Source organism: Sylvia atricapilla, chromosome Z, assembly GCF_009819655.1.
Source record: "Sylvia atricapilla isolate bSylAtr1 chromosome Z, bSylAtr1.pri, whole genome shotgun sequence".
NCBI classification, from domain to species: Eukaryota; Metazoa; Chordata; class Aves; order Passeriformes; family Sylviidae; genus Sylvia; species Sylvia atricapilla.
The window spans coordinates 961,514-980,724 of NC_089174.1; the positions used below are offsets into that span (position 1 = coordinate 961,514).

The 19,211-nt window shown below is 60.7% G+C and overlaps 3 protein-coding genes across 15 annotated transcripts; 2 read left to right on the forward strand and 1 right to left on the reverse strand.

The window, feature by feature from the left end:
- Nucleotides 1-85: 85 nt before the first annotated feature.
- Nucleotides 86-7,665, reverse strand: CSTF2 (cleavage stimulation factor subunit 2). Of its 7 annotated transcripts, none has more exons than XM_066339516.1 (15): nt 7,536-7,665; nt 7,324-7,402; nt 6,245-6,414; nt 5,281-5,417; nt 5,045-5,164; nt 4,891-4,944; nt 4,548-4,569; nt 4,176-4,238; nt 3,011-3,070; nt 2,257-2,398; nt 1,744-1,895; nt 1,183-1,445; nt 677-802; nt 409-534; nt 86-291 (listed from the first exon to the last, which is right to left on the reverse strand). In XM_066339516.1, the coding sequence occupies exons 1-14, from the start codon at nt 7,663-7,665 to the stop codon at nt 412-414; spliced, it is 1,641 nt and encodes a 546-aa protein (XP_066195613.1). In that variant the 3' UTR covers nt 86-291; nt 409-411. The 7 variants fall into 7 exon arrangements, with proteins under 7 accessions (XP_066195613.1, XP_066195618.1, XP_066195614.1 ...); XM_066339521.1 differs by having other exon boundaries at nt 4,548-4,671; nt 4,789-4,944; nt 7,536-7,631; XM_066339517.1 differs by lacking the exon at nt 3,011-3,070 and having other exon boundaries at nt 7,536-7,653.
- A 166-nt stretch (nt 7,666-7,831) lies between these two features.
- Nucleotides 7,832-11,132, forward strand: LOC136374231 (tRNA wybutosine-synthesizing protein 2 homolog). Of its 7 annotated transcripts, XM_066339527.1 has the most exons (7): nt 7,832-7,968; nt 8,096-8,243; nt 8,320-8,509; nt 8,609-8,759; nt 8,832-8,941; nt 9,555-9,712; nt 9,780-11,132. In XM_066339527.1, exons 1-7 carry the CDS (start codon nt 7,886-7,888, stop codon nt 10,224-10,226), a joined length of 1,287 nt encoding a protein of 428 aa, XP_066195624.1. In that variant the 5' UTR covers nt 7,832-7,885; the 3' UTR covers nt 10,227-11,132. The 7 variants fall into 7 exon arrangements, with proteins under 7 accessions (XP_066195624.1, XP_066195621.1, XP_066195622.1 ...); XM_066339524.1 differs by having other exon boundaries at nt 7,832-8,243; XM_066339525.1 differs by having other exon boundaries at nt 8,609-8,941.
- Nucleotides 11,133-11,902: 770 nt separating this feature from the next.
- Nucleotides 11,903-19,080, forward strand: SYTL4 (synaptotagmin like 4). Its single transcript, XM_066338400.1, has 17 exons — nt 11,903-12,047; nt 12,743-12,890; nt 13,023-13,238; nt 13,761-13,870; nt 14,016-14,130; nt 14,285-14,392; nt 14,648-14,762; nt 14,870-14,960; nt 15,135-15,238; nt 15,348-15,434; nt 15,757-15,935; nt 16,125-16,227; nt 17,045-17,206; nt 17,655-17,760; nt 18,159-18,258; nt 18,495-18,703; nt 18,815-19,080. The coding sequence occupies exons 2-17, from the start codon at nt 12,781-12,783 to the stop codon at nt 18,955-18,957; spliced, it is 2,058 nt and encodes a 685-aa protein (XP_066194497.1). The 5' UTR covers nt 11,903-12,047; nt 12,743-12,780; the 3' UTR covers nt 18,958-19,080.
- Nucleotides 19,081-19,211: the final 131 nt, after the last annotated feature.

Genomic DNA, 19,211 nt, shown 5'->3' on the forward strand with positions numbered 1-19,211 from the left:
TGGAGCCAGGCTGCACTGCTCCCAGAACCCAACACTCCCATCCTGGCCTCCACGAGAGACCAAACAAGGCAGCCAGGGACATGGATTTACTCAAACCTTCCTCCCACTTTATTTCAAACACCATCAAACACATTTCAAACATTTCAAACACAGAAAAACACACAAAAAAGGACAAACTTCTTGAGGGTGACACAACTTCTCCCAAAATGCACAACTGGTTCAGGCAGCAATGTGAAGCAGCTGCCAGGGAGCATCACCTCTATCCAGGAACATGGCATCTGCATCTTGTGCCTGCCAGAAAGAAGGGGAGGAGGGTGAGCCCGGCACAGAGAGAAGCAGGGCAGAGTTCCATCCTAGGCAGCCGTTTTACAGGAGGGGAACACTGTGAAATGAGGTTAAGGACATCACCTGTCAGGGTGCCCCTGTGGACTTCTGGATTTGCTCCTTCAGAATGAGGATGCTCTGCCGCTGTTCCGGGGGCAGCATGGCGATCTGGTCTGCTGTCAGCTGCAGGACCTGCATGATCAGTGCTGCCTGTGGGGAAAGAGGGGTCAGAGACCAGGCTGCTCGCCCTGCCACAGCATACCGGAGTCAGGGAGGGGCTGACTCCCACCACAGAAAGGCACACAGGAAGTGCTGCTCCTACTGTCCCACCCTTTCCCTTTTGTTCTCTCACCTTCTCGTGATCCTGGGGGGTGACCTGGCTCTGTCCAGGGCTAAAGCCTCCAGGCTGACCAGCTCCTTGGACTCCTGCTCCAGGAATGCCTCCTCCCTGCATGCCTGCCCCAGCCATGTTAGGAACCTAGTGGAGTAAAAAAGTTAAGGACTGAGCGGTCTCTGGACTCAGCCATATAAATCCAGAAAAGCAAAACAGATGACCAGATGGATGCCCTCACGGACTGTTGGAAGATGCCCGAGCATGAAGAGAGCGTATTTTATGTGCTCTCCTCTCCCAACTCCTGTGCTCCTTCCTCTCAGGAAGAGGTGGAGAGAGGCCTGAACCTTGTCCTGTCCCCAGCAGATGGGCAGCGCCTGGGGAAATGGGACAGATGCCCTGACCCCTCAGAGCCAGTGACAAAGCCTGGTGCTTCCCAGAGCTCCTGCTCTGTGGGACTGCCCCCACCCAGCCCCAGCCTACACGATGCTGTCGGTGCCCGACCAGCTGAGCAGAGACGTGTGTACCTGGCGGGGCCCCTGCGGGCCACTGGCTCCCATGTTAAGTGGCCCAGGACCCTGTATCCCACCAGGCATTGGGCCACGCGGGTTGGGACCAGGCCCTCGAGGCTCCAGGCCCCGGGGCTCCAGGACCCTGGCCTCCATGGCCCTGGCTTCCAGCACTCGTGGCTCCAGGACGCGCGGCTCCAGGCCTCGTGCTTCCAGGGCTCGCGCCTCCATCACCCGGGGCTCCAGCCCACGCGGCTCCAGCCCTCGGGGATCTCTTCCGACTGTGGAGGAAACACAAGGTAAGCTCCTGAAGGAAACGGCGCTGCAGGGAGTGTGAGAGTGAGTCTGCCGCCTCCTTTGTCTGGGGGCCAGCAAGCACCTAGGAGGTGTAGGGCTGGGGGCAGAGAGGACATGCCTGGAGAAAGTCCCTTGCACCCTAGGACTGTCCCTCCTCGCCTGGAGTCAGTCACGTTGCTGCCCAAACCCCCTTCCTATGCCGTGGGTCGGGGCAGCCAGCTCCGCTCTGACTTCTTGCCTGCACAATCCAAGCCACCCAGTATTTCATGCCCCCTCTCTCACCTCGAGCATCCATCAAGGGCCCCCGCGGCTCTCCCATCAGTGGTCGGGGTTCTCCCATGGGTCCCCCCCTCATCTCATGGGGGGGGCCACGGCTGTCATGACCAGGCATATGGTGCATAGGGGCTCCCTGGTGGGGCGGCCCAAGGTAACCTCTGACGCAGAGAGACGAGGAGAGCAAAGCAGGAGGAGGAGAAAAAGCGAGAGAGTGTGAATCAGACACTGGCTTGGCACGGTCTGGGCAGAGCGCTGGGATTGCCCCCGAAGCCACAGGGGAGGAGGGCGAGGCTGGCACAGGGATGGGTGCTGGTGGCCCCATGCCACAGGGCAGCTGCCATCACCCCGGGGATATCCCTTCCCCGGGGAAACGGGGCGGCCCCCATGGTTGGCAGCACACAGGCCTCCGACCAGGCAGCAGTGACTCCCGGAAGGCTGGTGCCATCCCTGTCCTCAGCCAGAGGCTACCCTTGGGCAGGGGACAGTGCCAAGGGCTCCTCTCCTTCCCTCTCCCCTCACCTGGGCTCCACTTCTCCAGTGACTGAGAGCAGGGTCCCTCCGCGAGGGTCATTCGGGGCATCTCCCAAAAGGCCTCGGGGCGGCGGGCCACTAGCAGGTAGAGGTCCACGCTGCATAGGGGCCCTCGGGTCTGGCATGGGCACTGCCAGGGAGACACACAAGAGCTCGTGAGGATCTGCATGACCAGTGCCGTGCCAAGACTGTGCCCGGCGCTCTCAGGCCGGGTGTGGGGCAGCCATGCTGCTCCCCTGAGCTGTGCTGTCTGCTGGGGACACAGCCCCACACACGAGGCTGGAGCACACCAAAGCCCCTTCCCTGGCTGCCCATTTTATTTCTCTCTTTCTCTTTTCTGGTTTTATCTCAGCTTGCCTATGGCACCAGGGCCCAAATCAAGCATGGTGCCCCCATGGCAATCCCTAAAAGCTTGGGCATCAACACCCTGCTGATGTGGGGCCAGGAGCAAAGCAAGACCTGGAAGGCTCCTGGAAGCTTGGTGTCAAAGGGGGCTGGATCTTAGGCAAAAGCCCTTTCCAAACAGGCTCTCCTTTTCCACTGGAGGCTCTGTGCACAGTTCTAGCCTGTTCTCTCCTGTAGCCCTAGAGGAAATCCTGCCTCCTTCATCTCCTCTTACTGCTGCTAGGCTACAAGGAGTGACATGGCAGTCCCTGGCCCTGAGAACAGCGGGGTGAGAGCTGCTCTCTGCACACTCCACAACGAGCTCCATGGGAAGAGGGAGCTGGCAGTGCCGGGATACCTTGGACGCGTTCGATAGACGCAGGCCTGGCAGGTCCCACGGGCGAGAGCTGCAGGTTCCCTGGGCAAGCAGCAGGAAAAGAGGGAAAGAGCAGACACATAAAATAGTGTATGCACACATGCACCGACCAGCTTGGGGGACAGTGCTGCCTGCAGGATCACACTCCCTCAAGTCCCCAGGAAAACCTACAGTGAAAATGCTGCGAGTCTGGATTTATCAACCTCTTCCGTTAACACCACCTTTTGTCACCACAGGCAGGACAGCCAGCGTGGCACAGTCCTTCCCTCACTCAGGCAGAGAGGCAGGGAGAGAAGACGTCCTGCCGAGAGATGCAGCATTCTGTGGGGCCACGCTGGACCCATAATGCACACCCAGCTTCTGCTCTCCAAAACCTTTTGGGTGCCAAGATCTATCAGGTAGCTTTCAGGAAGACAGCGCCCACCCCAAAGAAAATGAGAGTCAGCTGTCCCTAACGCCAAAGGATCTCAGACTAGGTTCGCCATGCTGTTGAAACAATGCCTAGGATAGAAGTCAAGGCAACAGAGGTGACAGGTGTCCGTGTGTGTTGCTCCCGGGAGAAAAGGAACACCTGGGTCGTACTAACCTACGTATGGCAACATGTGAACCGTAAGGAATCGGGCCCCGGGGCCGGGCCGCACAGACCGTGCCTGCGGAGGGAAAGCCCAGCCGTCACTCTCCGGAAAGTCCCTGCCAAGCCTCAAGCCAAAACGGAGACCCAGCTCCCTCTGCTGGGCGCGGAGCGGGAGGACGTGGTGGCCGCACCAGCTGCTTCCTAGCACCCAGGCAGCAAAGGAGCAGCACAAGGACCAGAGAAGAGTAAGCTCTGCCTGCCCGCACAAGCACAGGGACAGACACGGACTCGCAGAGGTGGAAAACACAAGCACATCCCGCTCGGTGGGGCAGGCAGCTCTCCCGGCTTCCAGGGCACGACTGCACAACACGGTGCAGAACGAGCTGGGAGCCAACTGGGGCATGGGCTGAGCCCTGGGAGCCAGGGAGCTGCTACCACAGCCTTGTGCCTCAGAGAACAAACCCAGGCACAGCCCCGGGGCTGGGCACAGCGAGGCTGCAGACAGCTGGGGCACAGCACTGCTCACTGGAGCGAGGCTCACACCACACACAACACTACACACATCTGCGTTACCTTGTCCACGCTCCAAGGGGACAGGCCCTGCACCCGGCATCCCAACCTGTGGCTGCATCCCACCTGAGAGGGGACAGGCAGAGATCAGACCCCTCCTCAGCCATTCCTATTGACTAACCTGTTCCTTTGGCCCCAAATACCTTCTCGTTCCCAGCTCCTCGGGGAGCATCTGGAGGTTTATTCCCTTGGTGCTGGTTCCCCCCAGAGATAATCCAACTTTGCAGCCCACCTCTGGCAGCAGCACAACCACAATGTACAGTACAGGATTATGTGTGCTCCCACAGGGCCGAGCCCTCTGCTTAGGGGGAAGGCAGAGGGGGGCATCTGCAGGACCCGTGCGCTCACGGGTGGGGCAGCTCGGCCCAAACTCACCTCCTGGAGTCATGGGGCCAGGGCCTGGGCCCTGCACAGGGGCTGCCATCTGTCCTGGGGCCGGCACTCCTCCCTGCATGGGTGGCTGCATCAGAGGAGGGGCGCCGTTGACGTGCATCCCGCCCTGCCCAGGAGAGACACTGCATTCAGGGACACCCCGACACCCGGGCACCTGCCCAGCTGGGACAGCTGGAGCTGGCACTGCCCATTTCTCCTGCACATGTGTCGTGCAGGCTCTTACTATGGGCTGTGGCTGGGACGACGGGGTGCTCTGCGGGTTCAGCTGCGCGTTGGGCCCTGGCCCAGGCCCCGGTCCTGGCCCAGGCCCTGGCCCTGGCACTGCCTGCTGGTTGCCTGGGATCAGAGGAGGAACGCTGGTCTGGCGATGCAGGATTTTCTAGGGGAGGAAGGAGGAAAAAGGAGCTCTTTTCCACTGCCACTCCACAAAGGCTACCACCAATATCCTCCCAACCCCGGATGAGCAGCAAGGGACAAACCAGTGCGATCTCTGGGTCGACGATCCTCATCACCACCTGGGCCTGCAGCAGTGCATAAGCCAGCTGTGGGTTCTGGAGCAGCATGTTCCTGGCTTCCTGGGGGCTGTTCTGGACACACAGCTGAGGAGACAGGCACTGATCAGAGCTCTGACAAGGCGTGACAGGGGCTGGGAGGGGGTGGGCAGTGGCAGGAGGAGCTGTGCTCACACAGGGAGCATTGGCCCTCCTGCACTCACCTTCATCTGCTTCATCAGCTCAAACATCTGCTCGGGGGGCAGGCTGGCCACTGCCCGGCTGATGGACTCGGGGGCATCCTCTGGGTTGACAGGGTCCCCATAGGGTGACTCTATGATGGGTGCACCTGTGCCCAAGCCTGCAATACAATTGGTGACTTCATACTACAACACAAACAGTGCATGTAAAGGGCTCATCAGGAGGGGAACACCAACCCTTCGGGAGGAAAAGGAGTCAGCAAAAACAGGGAGATGTTAGGAGGAATTTCTTCACAGAAGGGGTGGTTAGGCATTGGAACAGGCTGCTCAGGGAGGTTGTGGAGTCACTGTTCCTGGCAGGGTTTACGTAAAGACCTTAAATGTGGCATTTAAGGCTCCAGTCCAGTTGTTGCAGTAGTGTGGGCCTGATATTTCTGGGTCTGAGAGATTTTAGCCTGCTAGCAGCTGCTAACTGTTTCCCAAGGAAAAATTTCTCAAGAAAACTCCTTCCCAAAACAATCTTGGCCAAAAACTCTCCTTTCCCAAAACAATCTTTCTGCAGGTGGCGTTTTGCTGTTTCTCTGGTTTAACCAGTGGGATTAGAGAGGTGTCGTTCCTATTCACCCAAATCACGTTAAGTCTGTATCTGAACACCTTATAAAAGGTAGCAAGAATTAGACAATAAAGCCTTTTTCCTATGCTCTTTGCCTTCTGAAATATTTAGAGCCTCTCATCTTTCTTTCATGCCCTACAACAAGACAGTGGTGTTTAATGAAAGGCTGGACCACGATCTTTAGAAACCTTTTCCAACCTAAATAATTTGCGATTCTGTGACCACCCGGGAGCGAAAACACACAGAGCCCAGCCCATCCATCCCTCTGGGGATCTACTCCCAACGCTCCTCAGAGCAGGTCAGCTCTGCCAGCCCGGCAGGAGAGACACGCCCTGCAGTGCTGCCAAGACACGAGACCCCAGAATCCCGACTCACTCTTGAGCTCCTCCTTGTTCTTCTCGCTGGCGGCGTTGTCGACGCGCAGGGCGCGGCCGCTGAACTCGCGCCCGTTGAGGTTGCGCATGGCGCTGAGCGCCGTCTCCTGGTCCTGGTACTCGCAGAACCCATAGCCCTTCGGTTTCCCGGTCTCTCTGTCATACACCAGCCTGCGTGGGGAGCAGAGCAGTGCTGCTGAGGGCAGTGTGGGCATCCCACTGTACCCACGGCGCCAGAGGGGATACGGGGCTGCAGTGCTGGGAGCAGAGGGAAGGCTCCCGAGCCAGCCCAAGGCATGCAGCAGTCGGGCCTATGCCAAAGCCAGAGGGGCTGCTGGCTCCTGGCATGGGTGTTCCCAAAGCTGTGGTGTGCAGGAAGCCCACCAGTGCCAGCTCTGTGCCTGCCATGATCCCACGAGGCACAGGATGAGACTGGCTGCTCCCCAGCTCCCAAAACCTTATCTGAGAGTTCTCCAGGGCCTGGTGCCAAGCATGGAAAACACCTCTGAGAGGCACAGTGATGGGAGTGAGGAGCACAGAGCCTGACCAGGAGCTGAGCACTTATCAGCCACAGCAGGATGGCCTCTCCAGCCCAGAACTGCGTGCCCACGTCCATCTGCTGTGCTCGGGACATTGTGCTCAATCTCCAGGTGACCCTGCACAGCCACTCAATCCCTCTGCCCTGGGCACAACTGCCCCAGCCTCACAGCTCCACAGATGGCGGGGCTGGGTTTCCTCGTGCTCTGCAGGAGGAAATAGCCTCGAGGGGCGCTCGGGGAAGTTTAGACAGGATATTAAGCAAAGTTTCTTCGCCAAAGCGGTTGCCAAACATCAGAACAGGCAACCCAAGCCAGTGGTGGAGTCACCATCCCTGGAAGTGGTCAAAAGGTGTGTGTATGTGGCACTTAAGAGACAGGGTGGGCTTGGCAGTGCTGAGGGAACTGGGCAGAATAGTTTTAGGGGCTTTTCTTAACGTTAACGATTTACGATCCCACGGTTCCAAGGCCGGCTCCGCGGAGCCCGCGGGACTCGGTCTGCGCGGAGCAGGGATACCCGGCGAAGGCCTGCAGCCGCTCTTACCTAAAACTGACCACGGGCCCAACCTCCGAGAAAATGTCCTTCAGCTGCTCCTCCGTGGCCTCATACGGGATGTTCCCCACTGCGGAGACAGACGATGCACGGTCAGCACGGCGGGTACCGGCCCCGACGGCGAGGGGGGAGAAACCCGCCTTCCCCCGCCCGTCCCTGCCCCCTTCCCTTTGCAGGTCGCGCTCCCGCCCCCGCGGCCTCACCGAACACGGAGCGCAGGGACCGATCCACGGCGGGGTCCCGCACCGACAGCCCCGCCATTTCGCCACCTCGTGGCTTCCGGTCCGCGCGCCAACCGTCCCCCCGGCTTCCGCTTCCGCCCGCACAAAGCATGGCAGCGGCGCACCGAGAAAGCGCTCCGGCGGGAAACGCGGCACCGGTGGGAGCGGGGTGGGGGTGCCGGGACTCCCCGACGGGGGTGCTGCGGCCTCGGGGCTCCCCCGGCACCGACAGCTGGCCTCCGGGCAGCCCCGCCGCCTCAGGGATGCCCTTTCGGCCACCGGCCCCGAGGCACAGCCTCTAGCGAGCCTGACACCGCCTGGGATTTAGCAGGATGGAAGCCACGGATGTCCCCATCCCTATCCCCATCCGTGTCCCCGCGCTGGCCACAGAGCGGAGGTTCGCCCAGCGCCTCAGGTGAGGGGCAGTGGGAACGAGCGGAATGGGAGCCCTGTGCTGCTCCGGCAGGACGGACGGTCAGCGGGCCAGGCCTGCGGCAGCAGAGTGCGCGGGGCTGTGAGGGGCCTGTTCCCTTGCCTTGCAGGGAACACCTGGAAGAGGAGCGGCTCTCGGACGGGCGGTACCAGCTGCAGCGGCTGCCCGGCGGCCGCGTGGCCCTGCCCGTGCTGGAGGAGAAGCTCTCCCAGCTCTGCCTGCCCCCGGAGATGCCCTGTGAGCTGGTGCGGATCCAGGTAGGCCGAGCCGCCTTGCCCTGAGCCCTGCGTGGGGCGGTGGGCGCCGAGCCGCACTGCCACGTCCCTGCTGCAGGGCCCTGTCCCCTCCAGGGCCGCCCGCCGCCGGACGCCGGCCCAGAGGCTGCGGGACGAGCTGCGGCGGCTGCTGGGTGCCAGCTGGTCGGAGGAGCTGGAGCGGGATGTGCCGCACGCCTGGCAGAGGCACGGCGACCTGGTGCTGCTGAGCGAGGACAGCTTCAAGGCTGCGCCCTGGGAGAGGCCGGGTAAGGGCGAGCAGCGCCTGGTGTCCCGGTCCTGCCCGTCCTGGTCCTGCCCGCCGGGCTGCCCGCATTGCCCCAATCTCCCGGGATGGCGTGTTGCAGGCTCGGCGCTCTGGGAGACGGTCGCCGCGGCTTTGGGGGCCAGGCGAGTGGCCAGGCGAGGACGGGTGATGCCGGATGGGATGCGGACCCCCAGTGTCACCCTGCTGCTGGGACAGCATGGCTGGGTGGAGCACGTGGACAACGGGATCAGGTGGGCAGGAGCTGCAGGGTGCCGCTGGTGTGGGGAAGGGACTGCCCTCACCACCTGGGCGGTGTTTTCCAGGTACACCTTCGATGTGACCAAGTGCATGTTCTCCCCGGGCAACATCACGGAGAAGCTGCGTGTGGCCTCACTGCCCTGCTCCGGGGAGGTCGTGGTGGATCTCTATGCAGGTAACAGGGATGGAGGAGGTGGGGGAGCAGGTGCTGATGACATCCGGATAGACATGAAATGTCATTTCCAGCTTAGAATGAAGAATACTCAGGCTTAGAGCCCCTGTCTTGTCTGAGAGCCCTTCAGCTATCCTGGCACTGCTGTCCTGCCTGTGTCCCTGCAGCCTTTGGACGCTTAGGATGTCCTGTACTCAGGCTCTGTACCTAGTACTGGTTTCGGGAATCACTTGGACCCATGGGAAAGATTTGCCACTGTTTGTGCTTAAGGAAGTTAGTGCTTCCAGTTTGTTCCACACTGAAAGAACATGGCACCCACAAAACTGCTCTGGATTAATCAAACTAAATGGTAGTCTGGACAGTTCTGCTGAGCTGGGCAGGTCTCAACCTGATGGCCAAAGACTGAAGGTAAAATAAGCCCCTCTAAACATTTTTTGAGGCAGATTTTGCTTTTGCTGAAGAGGAAGGGATAAATTTCCATTTTCCCAGTGTTTGGGCTTTTTCCAGCCCAGAGCAAAGCAGCCTGGGAGAGCCAGGGCAGCAGTGTGCACCCCCAGGGAGGAGTGTGAGTCTCTGCAGGTCCCTGCCCTCAGCCACCGCCACCTCCTGCCCGCAGGCATCGGCTATTTCACACTGCCATTCCTGGTGCACGCGGGAGCTGCCTTTGTCCACGCCTGTGAGTGGAACAGCCACGCCGTGGAGGCCCTGCACAGGACCCTGGTGCTGAACGGGGTGCGGGATCGCTGCCACATCCACGCTGGGGACAGCCGGCAGGTGAGCGCTGCACCTGGCCCGGACACCCCTCCCTGCTGGCCTCCCCTCACCTCCTCTCTCCTCCCAGCTGCAGCTGCGGGATGTGGCCGACAGGGTGAACCTGGGGCTGATTCCCAGCTCGGAGGAAGGCTGGCCGGTGGCCTGCCGCGTGCTGAAGAAGGACAGGGGCGGAGTTCTCCACATCCACCACAACGTGGAGACTCCTCCGGCGCTGCGGGCTGAGCGGGGCTCTCCAGAGCCACAGCACCCAACAGAGGACGGTGGGGAGGAGACGCTGGGGGCCAGGCTCAGGCCCGAGTGGCAGAGGTGGGCTGAAGCCACGGCCACGAGGATCCAGGGGCTGCTGGCAGAGCTGCACGGGCGGCCGTGGAGCACCAGGGTCCTGCACGTCGAGGCAGTGAAGTCCTACGCGCCACACGTGCATCACCTCGTGCTGGACCTCAAGTGCCGGCCAGTGCTGCCCCTTCAGCAGGCCGTGGGCACCGCTGGGGCTCCAGCTCCCCTGGAAGGGTGAGATACAGCTTAGCATGTGGTCAGAGTCCTGTAAACCACATGTAAATGTGTGCATCTCTGAGGGTCCTGCCTTTGCACAGAAGGGGCTAAAATTCATTGGCCAGACTGCTCTTCAGAGGTGTTTTGTAAAGCAGAAGGTTTAATAAGGAAAAATAACAAAATAACAGATGTTACAGAAAACAAAAGATAAGCCATGCCCAGGTGTCTGAGAAACCTCTGACACCCTTCTGAAACACTCCAAAAAGCCCTTTACTTTCCTTGGGCCCCTTCCTAACTACTGAATGTTTTAGGAGGGACAGTGTGGCTTGCATCCAATAGAGAGAGATAAAGAGTTTGAAGAATGGTGACAAGATCCAATAGATGCTTCTCTCTTGGCCCTGAGCCAATCACTGCCAGCAGGGTATGGAAGAATCTAGGTAAACTTCCTAAAATGTCTAAAGGTAAACTGAAGCTCTCCCTATTTGGAAGCACCTGCTGGGTGTGTGGAAAATGCATTCCTACAAGGGCAGTATCAAGCACCAGGGGCAGGGAGATGCTACCTGCAGTGTCCTGCTGCCAGCCTGGATGTGCCTTATGTCCCCCAGTTCCCCAGGTGGCAGCACTGCCCAGCAATGCCTCCCGTGCCCAGGGCACTCAGGGCTGTGCTCCCATGGCAGATCCCTTCAGGATCCAGACAAGGATGGAGCAAGCTGGGGCTCAGAGTGCCAGTGTTCTGCCCTGGCTCTGCCAGTCGCTGCCCATCTCTTGGACACGTGGTAGCACCTTGAGGCCCATTTTCGCAGAGCAGAGAGCCACAGTGCTGAAAAGCCTTGGGTTCCTGCTGGCTTCATTTCAGCAGGTCAGGGACAAGCTTTGTGCTTGTATTTAACAGCATGCATTTTTAATGTACTGGAAACAAATCTGTTCATCTCTTTTTTTTTTTTTTTTTTTTTTTTTTTTTTTTTTTTTTTTTAAGTAAAGATGTTTTTCACCACCTCCTGTTGGTGTCTAGTTAAAACATGAACACTGGTGCAAGTGTGTGGGTTTGGCCTGGGGACTTTGGGTCCTAGGGTGGTGTGTGGAGGGGCTCAGAGAGAACAGCCTCTGTGGCATTGTCTGCCTGCAAGCACAAAGCCTTCTACATATATATTGTGTACTCCCGACGGAGCGGACCCCGCGCCCATGAGGAAGCTGCCGGTGGCTCTTTGATGTCTCCGTGTTTTTTTCCACTGTGTCAGTGTCCCATCGCTTCCCACAGGGCTGGGAGCCTCTAGCTCTCCCGTCCCTGGGGTGCGGCCGAAAGTGTGGGCAGAGCCCCGCGTCCTCTCGTTTGCCTTGGGGCTGCAGCCAGGTGGCTTCCCCCGGTGTCCTGCCTGGCGAGAAACCACCTCCCCACGGGTGGAGCCGCACGCCCCGTCCGCCCGCGTGTGCTCAGGGTTCTTCCCCCGGTGCCTGTGCTGCGGGGCCAGGGACGAGGCGCCCTGCGGGGACCGTATCTCTGCTACGAAGGACAAGGGCAGCGGCGGGAGAACACCGCGCCCCCGGGGCTCATCCTTGGCGATCCCGGGGGGTCCCCCGGAGTCGGGGTGTGGGTGCGCTCTGTGCTCCTCGGGAGAAGCCGCCCGCCCAGCCAGGGCCGCGGGGCTGGACCGCAGCTCCCCCGGGGCTGACCGGGCGGGGAAAGGGGCTGGAGGGGGCGGGCACCGCCTCCCGCACGGGCCGCCCCGTCGGTGCCGCAGGTGCCGCAGGTGCGGCCGGCGCGGCCCCTTTAAGGCCCCGGCGCCGCCCTCCCCTCCCGTTCCCCCCGCCCGCTGCCGGGAGGCGCCGGCCGGAGCCGCTGCAGGTACCGGGAGCACCGTGGGACCAGGCGGCGCTCCGCCGGCGGGGGTTCCCAAGGGGGTACCCAAGGTCCCTCCGCGGGCGGGGGAGGACGGGGATCCCTCGGCTGGCGGGGAGCCGGGGGAGCCAGGGGTCCCTCTGTGGGCCGGGGGTCGAGCCGCGGTGTCCCGGGGCGGGGGCAGTTCCCAGCCCCGGTGGCCGCGCTGAGAGCGCGGTGCCATCGGCTCCGGGCCGCCCTTTCCCCGACAGAGAGGAGCCTGGGCTCCGTCCCGCCGCCTCCTCCTCCCCGCGGGACGCCGGAGCGCGGCTGCGGGGACGGGAAGGTCCCTCCCGCCGACCCCGAGCAAGCGCTCCGGCTCCGTCGAGGCTGCAGCGGCCGGATCCTGTCCCTGGTGCGCGTCCGCTCCCGCCGGCTCCTCGGGGTCGGGCAGCTCCGAGCTCCGGGGCGTTCGTGGGAGGGGCGGCCCGGGGCGGCTCCTTCCTGCCGGGGCTGCCCGCGGGTGCTGGGCGTCAGCCCGGTCCCACGGAGCCGGCTGAGGTCACCGGGGCGGCGGGGCTGGCAGGCGGCCCGAGCGCAGCCCGGGGCAGGGCGGTGCAGACGGCGGGCGGGCCGCTGTCCTGGGTGCCGCCATCCCGTCCAGCTCCGGGCACGGGGCGCCTCGGGAGCGGGACCCGGGATCACAGCTGGCATGTCCCTAGCTGGCATCCGGTGAGAGCCAGCCGTCCCGGGTGGAGCGATGTCGGAGGCTGTGGATTTGTCCTTCCTGTCGGACGTGGAGAGAGATTTGATCCTGCAGGTCCTACAGCGCGACGAGGAGCTCCGAAAGGCAGAGGAGAGGCGGATCAGGTGCGAACGCGGCTGGAGCTGGGCAGGAGCTGGTGCCCGGCTCTGCTTTGGAAGCGGGTGGATGAGCGAGAGTGTGGATGTACCCCGGGGTCCCGGGGCGCCTCTGACAGCTCCGGTGTCGGGTCTGAGCAGGCGCCTGAAGAATGAGCTGCTGGAGATCCGGCGCAAGGGAGCCAAGCGGGGCAGCCAGCGCTACAGCGAGCGGACCTGCGCCCGCTGCCAGCAGAGCCTGGGCCGCGTCAGCCCCAAGGCCAACACTTGCCGGGGCTGCAACCACTTGGTGTGTCGGGACTGCCGTTCCTACAGCCCCAGCGGCTCCTGGCGCTGCAAAGTCTGCACCAAGGAGGCGTGAGTAGCCAGGACAAGCGGCAGGCACATTCTCTACGTGCCTCCTGTCGTCTTCCTCTTTTCAGTTGCCTCAGTTTGATGTGTGCCCCATGGCCAGCCTTTCCTAGCCTGGCTGGTCATCTCCAGAGCAGGGCAGCTTGCTCTGCTGTCGCTCCTGGGGAGGGTTCCCACGTTTGGGTGATGCAGAAATGGTCATACCGCACTCTTTGTGTCCTTCATCTTCCCTCTGCTCCTTCACCCCTTGACTGCCTCCCCCTGTGCTTCTAGCACAGCCTGTGTTTCAGGCATCCCAGGTTTCCTCCCTTCTGGCCTCTCCTGTCCTACAAAACTTGGCTTGCTCCCGTGTTTGCTGAGGATGTAGCTGAGCCTGTCAACTGCCCAGTGAATTGTCTCTGCCCAGTCACCTTCTGATTTTGCCCATTGTGCCTGTGTTCCTGGGCTGTGGCAGCACTGAGGGTGGGTTGGGGCACAGTGGACAGCCCCTGCTGCCCCTGACTGCCGCCACCACCCCCTGCCCTGCAGTGAGCTGAAGAAGACCACGGGAGACTGGTTCTATGACCAGAGGGTGAACCGCTTTGCCAACCACCTGGGCAGCGACATGGTGCGGCTGTCCCTGCGGCACAGGCCCACAGGTAGGGGTGCCACAGCAATGACTTCTCCCACAGCCCAGCCATCTGGGGTGCTCCAGCTTTCCCCTGTGCACCTCTGCCCAGTGTGGAGCTGGATGGGAGCACTGAGCTTGGAGCAGTGTTCCTGCTGATGCCTCTCTCCTTCCAGCCAACAAAAGAGAGACTGTGGGACAAACCCTCCTCCAGAAAGCCCAGCTCAGCGAGCCTAAAAGCTCCTCTCCGGTCCGCCAGCCGAGCCCCCCTGCACCCCGGGAGGGATCCAGGTAAGAATCCCTGCTGTCCCCCCTGCTCCAGCTCTCATCTGCTGCGGGTTTGAGAGGAATCTGCTGTCCCACGTGGATCACTGGTGGCGCAGAAGCTCTCTCAGACCAACCTCCTCGCCAAACAGGACATACCTGTGGTTTTGCTTGTCTGCAGTTTGTTCCCAGATGCCTTAGACCCTCGGGATGGCAAAAGCGACACAGAGTCCATGGAAAACATGAGCCTGGACAGCTACAGACCTAGTCCTGCTGATGTGGGGGGCAGGTGAGAGGATCCCGGGATGGGTTGTCCTTGGCAAGGCTTGCTGGTAGAGGATGGGACCTTCATCTGTGAAGTGTGTTTTTCTCAGTCTAGTGAGGGAAAGCTGACTTTCCTCTGGCTGGACTGAAGCCTGTCCCTGGGCAGGAAGGTCCTTGGCTCCCAGGCTGCTACAGGCAGCTCAAGTGGCGCTTCCTGGCCAGCACTTGTTCTGCCAGCTGTGCTTGTGGCCTGGGACAGACCTTTCTGTGTCCGCCACAGGAGGAACTCCCTGGAGAGAGCCATCCCTGGAAAACAGGTTGTAGTGCCAGCAAGACCTGCTTCCTCCAGCCTGACCCTCCCTCTCCGCTCCAAAAACGCGTTCTCTGACGGACGGGTGCGTGACGCTGCTCCAGCAGGCTCAGCCCTGTCCTGGGGCGTGGGGCTGGGCACCCCACAGGCCTCCTAGCCCTGCCCTGCTCTGAAGGGACTCCTCCTCCCCAGGATGCCACCGTGGGGACCCGCAGCAGCACCTTGGTGGACGAGCACGAAACGATTTTCAAGAAGAATCCCCGGCGGGTGGTGAGGCCTGCAGGTGAGAGATGCATGGATGCTAACATGGTCTGGGCTGGGCAGTTCCTCCTCCCTGGGCTGTGAAAGGCTTTCAGTGCCCTTGGGAGAGGCTGGAGGAGCCTCTTGGTGAGGGAGCAGCAGGGCTCTGCTTATCCTGCTCCATGCCACTGCCTCCTGCTCACCACCTCTTGTGCAGACTACACCAAGTCCGTGATTGACCTGCGCCCCGGGGACCTTGTGGGGGAAGGTGGCTCTTTGGGGGACAGGAGCAAGTCAGTCCCTGGCCTCAACACAGAGCTGGTGAGACCCTCAGAGTGCCCCAGAGATGGCTGCCAGCTGGAGGAGTCGGGTGTCTGGCTGGCTGTGCCTGACTGCTCCCCACACAGGCAGCTTGTGTGTCTCCTTGCAGGAGGAGGAGGAGGAGGACATCGATAACCTGGTGGAGATCCACCGGCAGCGGGTGGCCCGGGGCAGCATGCGCAGCGGCACCTCCTCGGTGAGCCCGTGGCGTGGCTGTGCTCTGCTCCACTGCAGGGAGAAGGGATGGAGAAGGGCACTGCCGACGGGTTGGGAGGCAAGGCAGGCAGCTCCTGGAGGGGAGGGATAAGAGCCTTGTGTGTGGCAGCTTCTACCCCTAAAAGGGAAGCAAAATGCAGACTCAGGTCTCTTACAGGGAGCTGGGAGGCAATTGTGGCCATCCCCAGCCACAGAGATGGTGAGTTGGGTTGTGCAGAAGAGGCACAAGGGAATAACTTTGCTGAGGATGAAGAGGGACTGTCAGGTGATCTTGTGCCAGCTCAGCCCTTCGTGTCTTCCAGAGCACACTGGGGAGCATGGTCAGCATTTACAGTGAGGCCGGCGACTTTGGCAGCGTGGCTGTCACCGGGGGCATCTCCTTCTCGCTGAGCTACGAGCAGCAGACACAGACTCTGTTCATCCACGTGAAGGAGTGTCGCCAGCTGGCCTACGGGGACGAGGGCAGGAAGCGCTCCAACCCGTGAGAGCCAGGGGGGCGATGGCTGCTGGCACCACTGGTGGTGCCCAGCTGGGTTGTGGGGTGCCCACCAGAGATGGGAGCTGTAAGTGGGAGGGTCCTGGTGAACCACAAGGTCTGGGGTTGCCTTGGGGAGCTCGGAGGATTGATTGTGGGGGGACCTTGTTGAAGTGCTGCCTGTTCTCCCTTCAGGTATGTGAAGACCTACCTCCTGCCAGACAAATCCCGGCAAGGGAAACGCAAGACAACCATCAAACGCAACACCATCAATCCCCTGTACAACGAGCTGCTGAAGGTGAGTGGGGATGGGCTGGGCTGCAGGTACTCAGGGAACTGCTGGAACAAGCAAGGGGAGGGGTGAGCTCCTAACCCTGCAGCAGGATGTCTGCAGAGATGTCCAGAGACTGCACCCTGAAAGCTGGAAAAATCCCTGCACTCCCAGCTCTGCTCTGCCTGACCACCCAAATCCCAGTGCCATGGTGGGGTGGAGGCACAGCTGCAGATGTGACTGTGTCACAGAACATGTCACTGCTTTCTGTGACATTCCCCCAAGCAAGGCATCCTGCTTGCTCTGGATATTTCCTTCTAAGGTGAAGGCTTCCTGGCCCCTGGAGGCAGGTTACAGTGGCAGGAGGGAGGGCAGCACAGGGGTAGAGATAAGGCAGTTCTGGGCCTCAGGGAAGAGCAGCTTGGCACTGCCTTTCAGCATCCCTGCTGACTGACTGTCCCTGTGTCTGGCAGTGCACCTCTGAGGCCAGGAACTCTTGCACAGGAGGAAGTGAGAGCTGTGGTTTGGTTTTTAGGCTCCCACAGACAGGTTTGCTGAGGTCTGGTGCTCTGACCACCTGAGGCTCAGTGGGCTGGCAGAGCTCTGCTTGTGGTGGGATGGCCAGATGCCATGACTCCTGCTCCGAGGACCATCTGCAGGGAGAGCACAGGCTCCTGCACCCCTGCCCTGGGACTCTGAGGTTCCAGTAGGAAAGAAAAGAACTGGTTCCTGTGCGCATCTGTCCTGTCTCCTCTGCTGCTCATGGGCTGTAGCCGATGGAATTTGCCAAGCCTGCCCTGTCCCCTGCTGCCTGCTCACCAGTGGTTTTTCTCTCTGTCCCCAGTATGAGATTAACAAGTCCCTGCTGCTGGCGAGGACGCTGCAGTTCTCGGTGTGGCACCACGACCGCTTCGGCCGCAACACGTTCCTGGGGGAGGTGGAGGTCCCACTGGATGCCTGGAACTTCGAGAGCCACCTGGAGGAGTTCCTACCCCTGCATGGCAAGGTGTGCCCCTGCCACCACAGCCCAGCTGCCCACAGCCTCCCTCGCCTGGTCCTCTTGAGGGTATAGCCCTCAGTAGGCAGAGGGGTGTGGAGAGCTCAGCTGAGCATTGCCAAAAGGCTTGTGATAAATGTTTGGAGATATGGAAACCCCAGATGCAGACAGCAGTGCTGTGGTAGTAAAAAAGGGCAGGTCTTCTGCCTTGAGCCTAGCTTCCCTCCTCCTTGTCAGGTGATTGGGCCAAAATAAGATCCCAAAGGATCTTATACACTGGTATGCAGTGGGGTACACTGGTCATGCTGGGGAGAGTTTGCAGGCACTTGTGCCAGCTCAGCCACATCTAGGAGAAGCCAAGTCTTTTGTCCCAGCCTGGGGAGGGGCTGCACACCAGGCTGTCACTGTGTGTGCCATGGCTTCTCTGCAGTGGTTGGTAATTCTCATTTCTTTGCAGATCGGTGCAGATGCTGCTGGTCTCCACCAGTACAAGGGGGAGCTGGTTGTCTCCATGAAGTACATCCCATCTGCCAAGCCTCCTGGGGCTGGGAACAGCAGGAAAGGTGAGTGCTGAAGCTCCAGGATCAGTGTGTAGCCCTGCAGGTCCTGCTCATGGCCATGCAAGCTGGCTCTGGATGGGGTTCTTGGGTGGTGTGACTGCAGCTTTCTCCTCTGCAAAGCTGCTCTGGGTCAGGGCACACCTGGCTGTCCTCTGGCTGCTTGAACCATCTCAGTACTTCCCTGGGGCTGGGTCAAGGCTTCACCACTGGGCCCTGCATGAAGCAATTTTGTCTGCCTTTGCCTCAGGAGGCAGGGCCAATACAGGAGAAGGCAAGAGGAGATGCCAGTCTGGGCTCTGTGTCTACCTCTGGGAAAAAGGGTGTTCAGCAGGAACTGTCCAGAAGTCTGCAGTGGCAGAAATTAAATTCAATTAATTTCTACTGTGTTGGGTTTTTCCTAGGCAAAGCAGGGGAAGGTGGTGAGCTCCAGGTCTGGATCAAAGAAGCCAAGAACCTCACAGCAGCCAAGTCGGGGGGGACCTCAGACAGCTTTGTTAAGGGGTGAGTGAGGGTCCTGGGATGATGAAGGCACTGTCCTCCCTAGCTGTGCTCCTAAAGCTGCTGGGGGACCTGGAGGATGGCCCCTTGCAGGGTGTCATGGTCCTTCCTCCTGAGCCGTGCCAGGGAAGGCAGGAAGGGGGCCTCCAGGCCAGGTGATGGGGTGCTGAGGTGCCCCAGCCCCCAGGGCAGGAGGTGGTTGCCCATGTGCTGCTGACTCAAGGAGCTCCTTCCCCCAGCTACCTCCTGCCACACAAAAACAAGGCCTCCAAGAGGAAGACGCCTGTGGTGAAGAAGACCCTGAACCCTCATTACAACCACACCTTTGTCTACAACGGGATCAACCCCGAGGACCTGCAGCACATCTGCCTGGAGCTGACGGTCTGGGACCGGGAGCCGCTGTCCAGCAACGACTTCCTCGGGGGTGTCCGTCTGGGGGTGGGCAATGGTGAGGAGCCCGTGGGCCTGTCAGGTTCTGGGCAACAGCAGCCTCGCTGGAGCTGCTGTGCTGCAGGCGGGAGGCTGCTCCAGCAGTGACTTTTTCCATGATTTTTCACAGGTGTGAGCAACGGGCAGGCTGTGGACTGGATGGACTCCACGGGTGAGGAGCTGAACCTGTGGCAGAAGATGTGCCAGTACCCGGGCTCCTGGGCAGAGGGGACACTGCAGCTCCGTCCCACCATGGCCAGGCTGAGGCCATAGGCTGTGGCACCAGGACTGGCACTGCTGTCAGGAGCCACACTTGCTGCACAGCCTGGAAAAGCTGCCAAATATGCATTGTTTTTTCTTTTTTCCTATACTTTAATAAACATGACCTTCTCCTAACAGGCTTGGGCAGAAAGTCTTCTTGGCTAGCTTCATTTAAAGGTTTTTTTTTTTTTTTTTTTTTTTTTTTTTTTTCTCTTGTTGTAAGCCTTGTACCAGATTTCAGGCTGAACTGGAGTCCTTGTGGACCC

Excerpts from the sequence above, each read along its gene's own strand:
- CSTF2 (XM_066339521.1), bottom strand. The coding sequence starts at position 7,593 with ATGGCGGGGCTGTCGGTGCGGGACCCCGCCGTGGATCGGTCCCTGCGC. Across the intron at positions 6,415-7,323 it reads GGGCCCGTGGTCAGTTTTAG|GCTGGTGTATGACAGAGAGA; the intron begins GTAAGAGCGGCT and ends CTCCCCACGCAG. Across the intron at positions 4,945-5,044 it reads TCGACCCAGAGATCGCACTG|AAAATCCTGCATCGCCAGAC; the intron begins GTTTGTCCCTTG and ends TTCCTCCCCTAG.
- LOC136374231 (XM_066339522.1), top strand. The coding sequence starts at position 7,899 with ATGTCCCCATCCCTATCCCCATCCGTGTCCCCGCGCTGGCCACAGAGC. Across the intron at positions 8,510-8,608 it reads TGCGCCCTGGGAGAGGCCGG|GCTCGGCGCTCTGGGAGACG; the intron begins GTAAGGGCGAGC and ends GGCGTGTTGCAG. Across the intron at positions 9,713-9,779 it reads ACGCTGGGGACAGCCGGCAG|CTGCAGCTGCGGGATGTGGC; the intron begins GTGAGCGCTGCA and ends CTCTCCTCCCAG.
- SYTL4 (XM_066338400.1), top strand. The coding sequence starts at position 12,781 with ATGTCGGAGGCTGTGGATTTGTCCTTCCTGTCGGACGTGGAGAGAGAT. Across the intron at positions 14,961-15,134 it reads GCGGGTGGTGAGGCCTGCAG|ACTACACCAAGTCCGTGATT; the intron begins GTGAGAGATGCA and ends CCTCTTGTGCAG. Across the intron at positions 17,207-17,654 it reads TCCTACCCCTGCATGGCAAG|ATCGGTGCAGATGCTGCTGG; the intron begins GTGTGCCCCTGC and ends ATTTCTTTGCAG.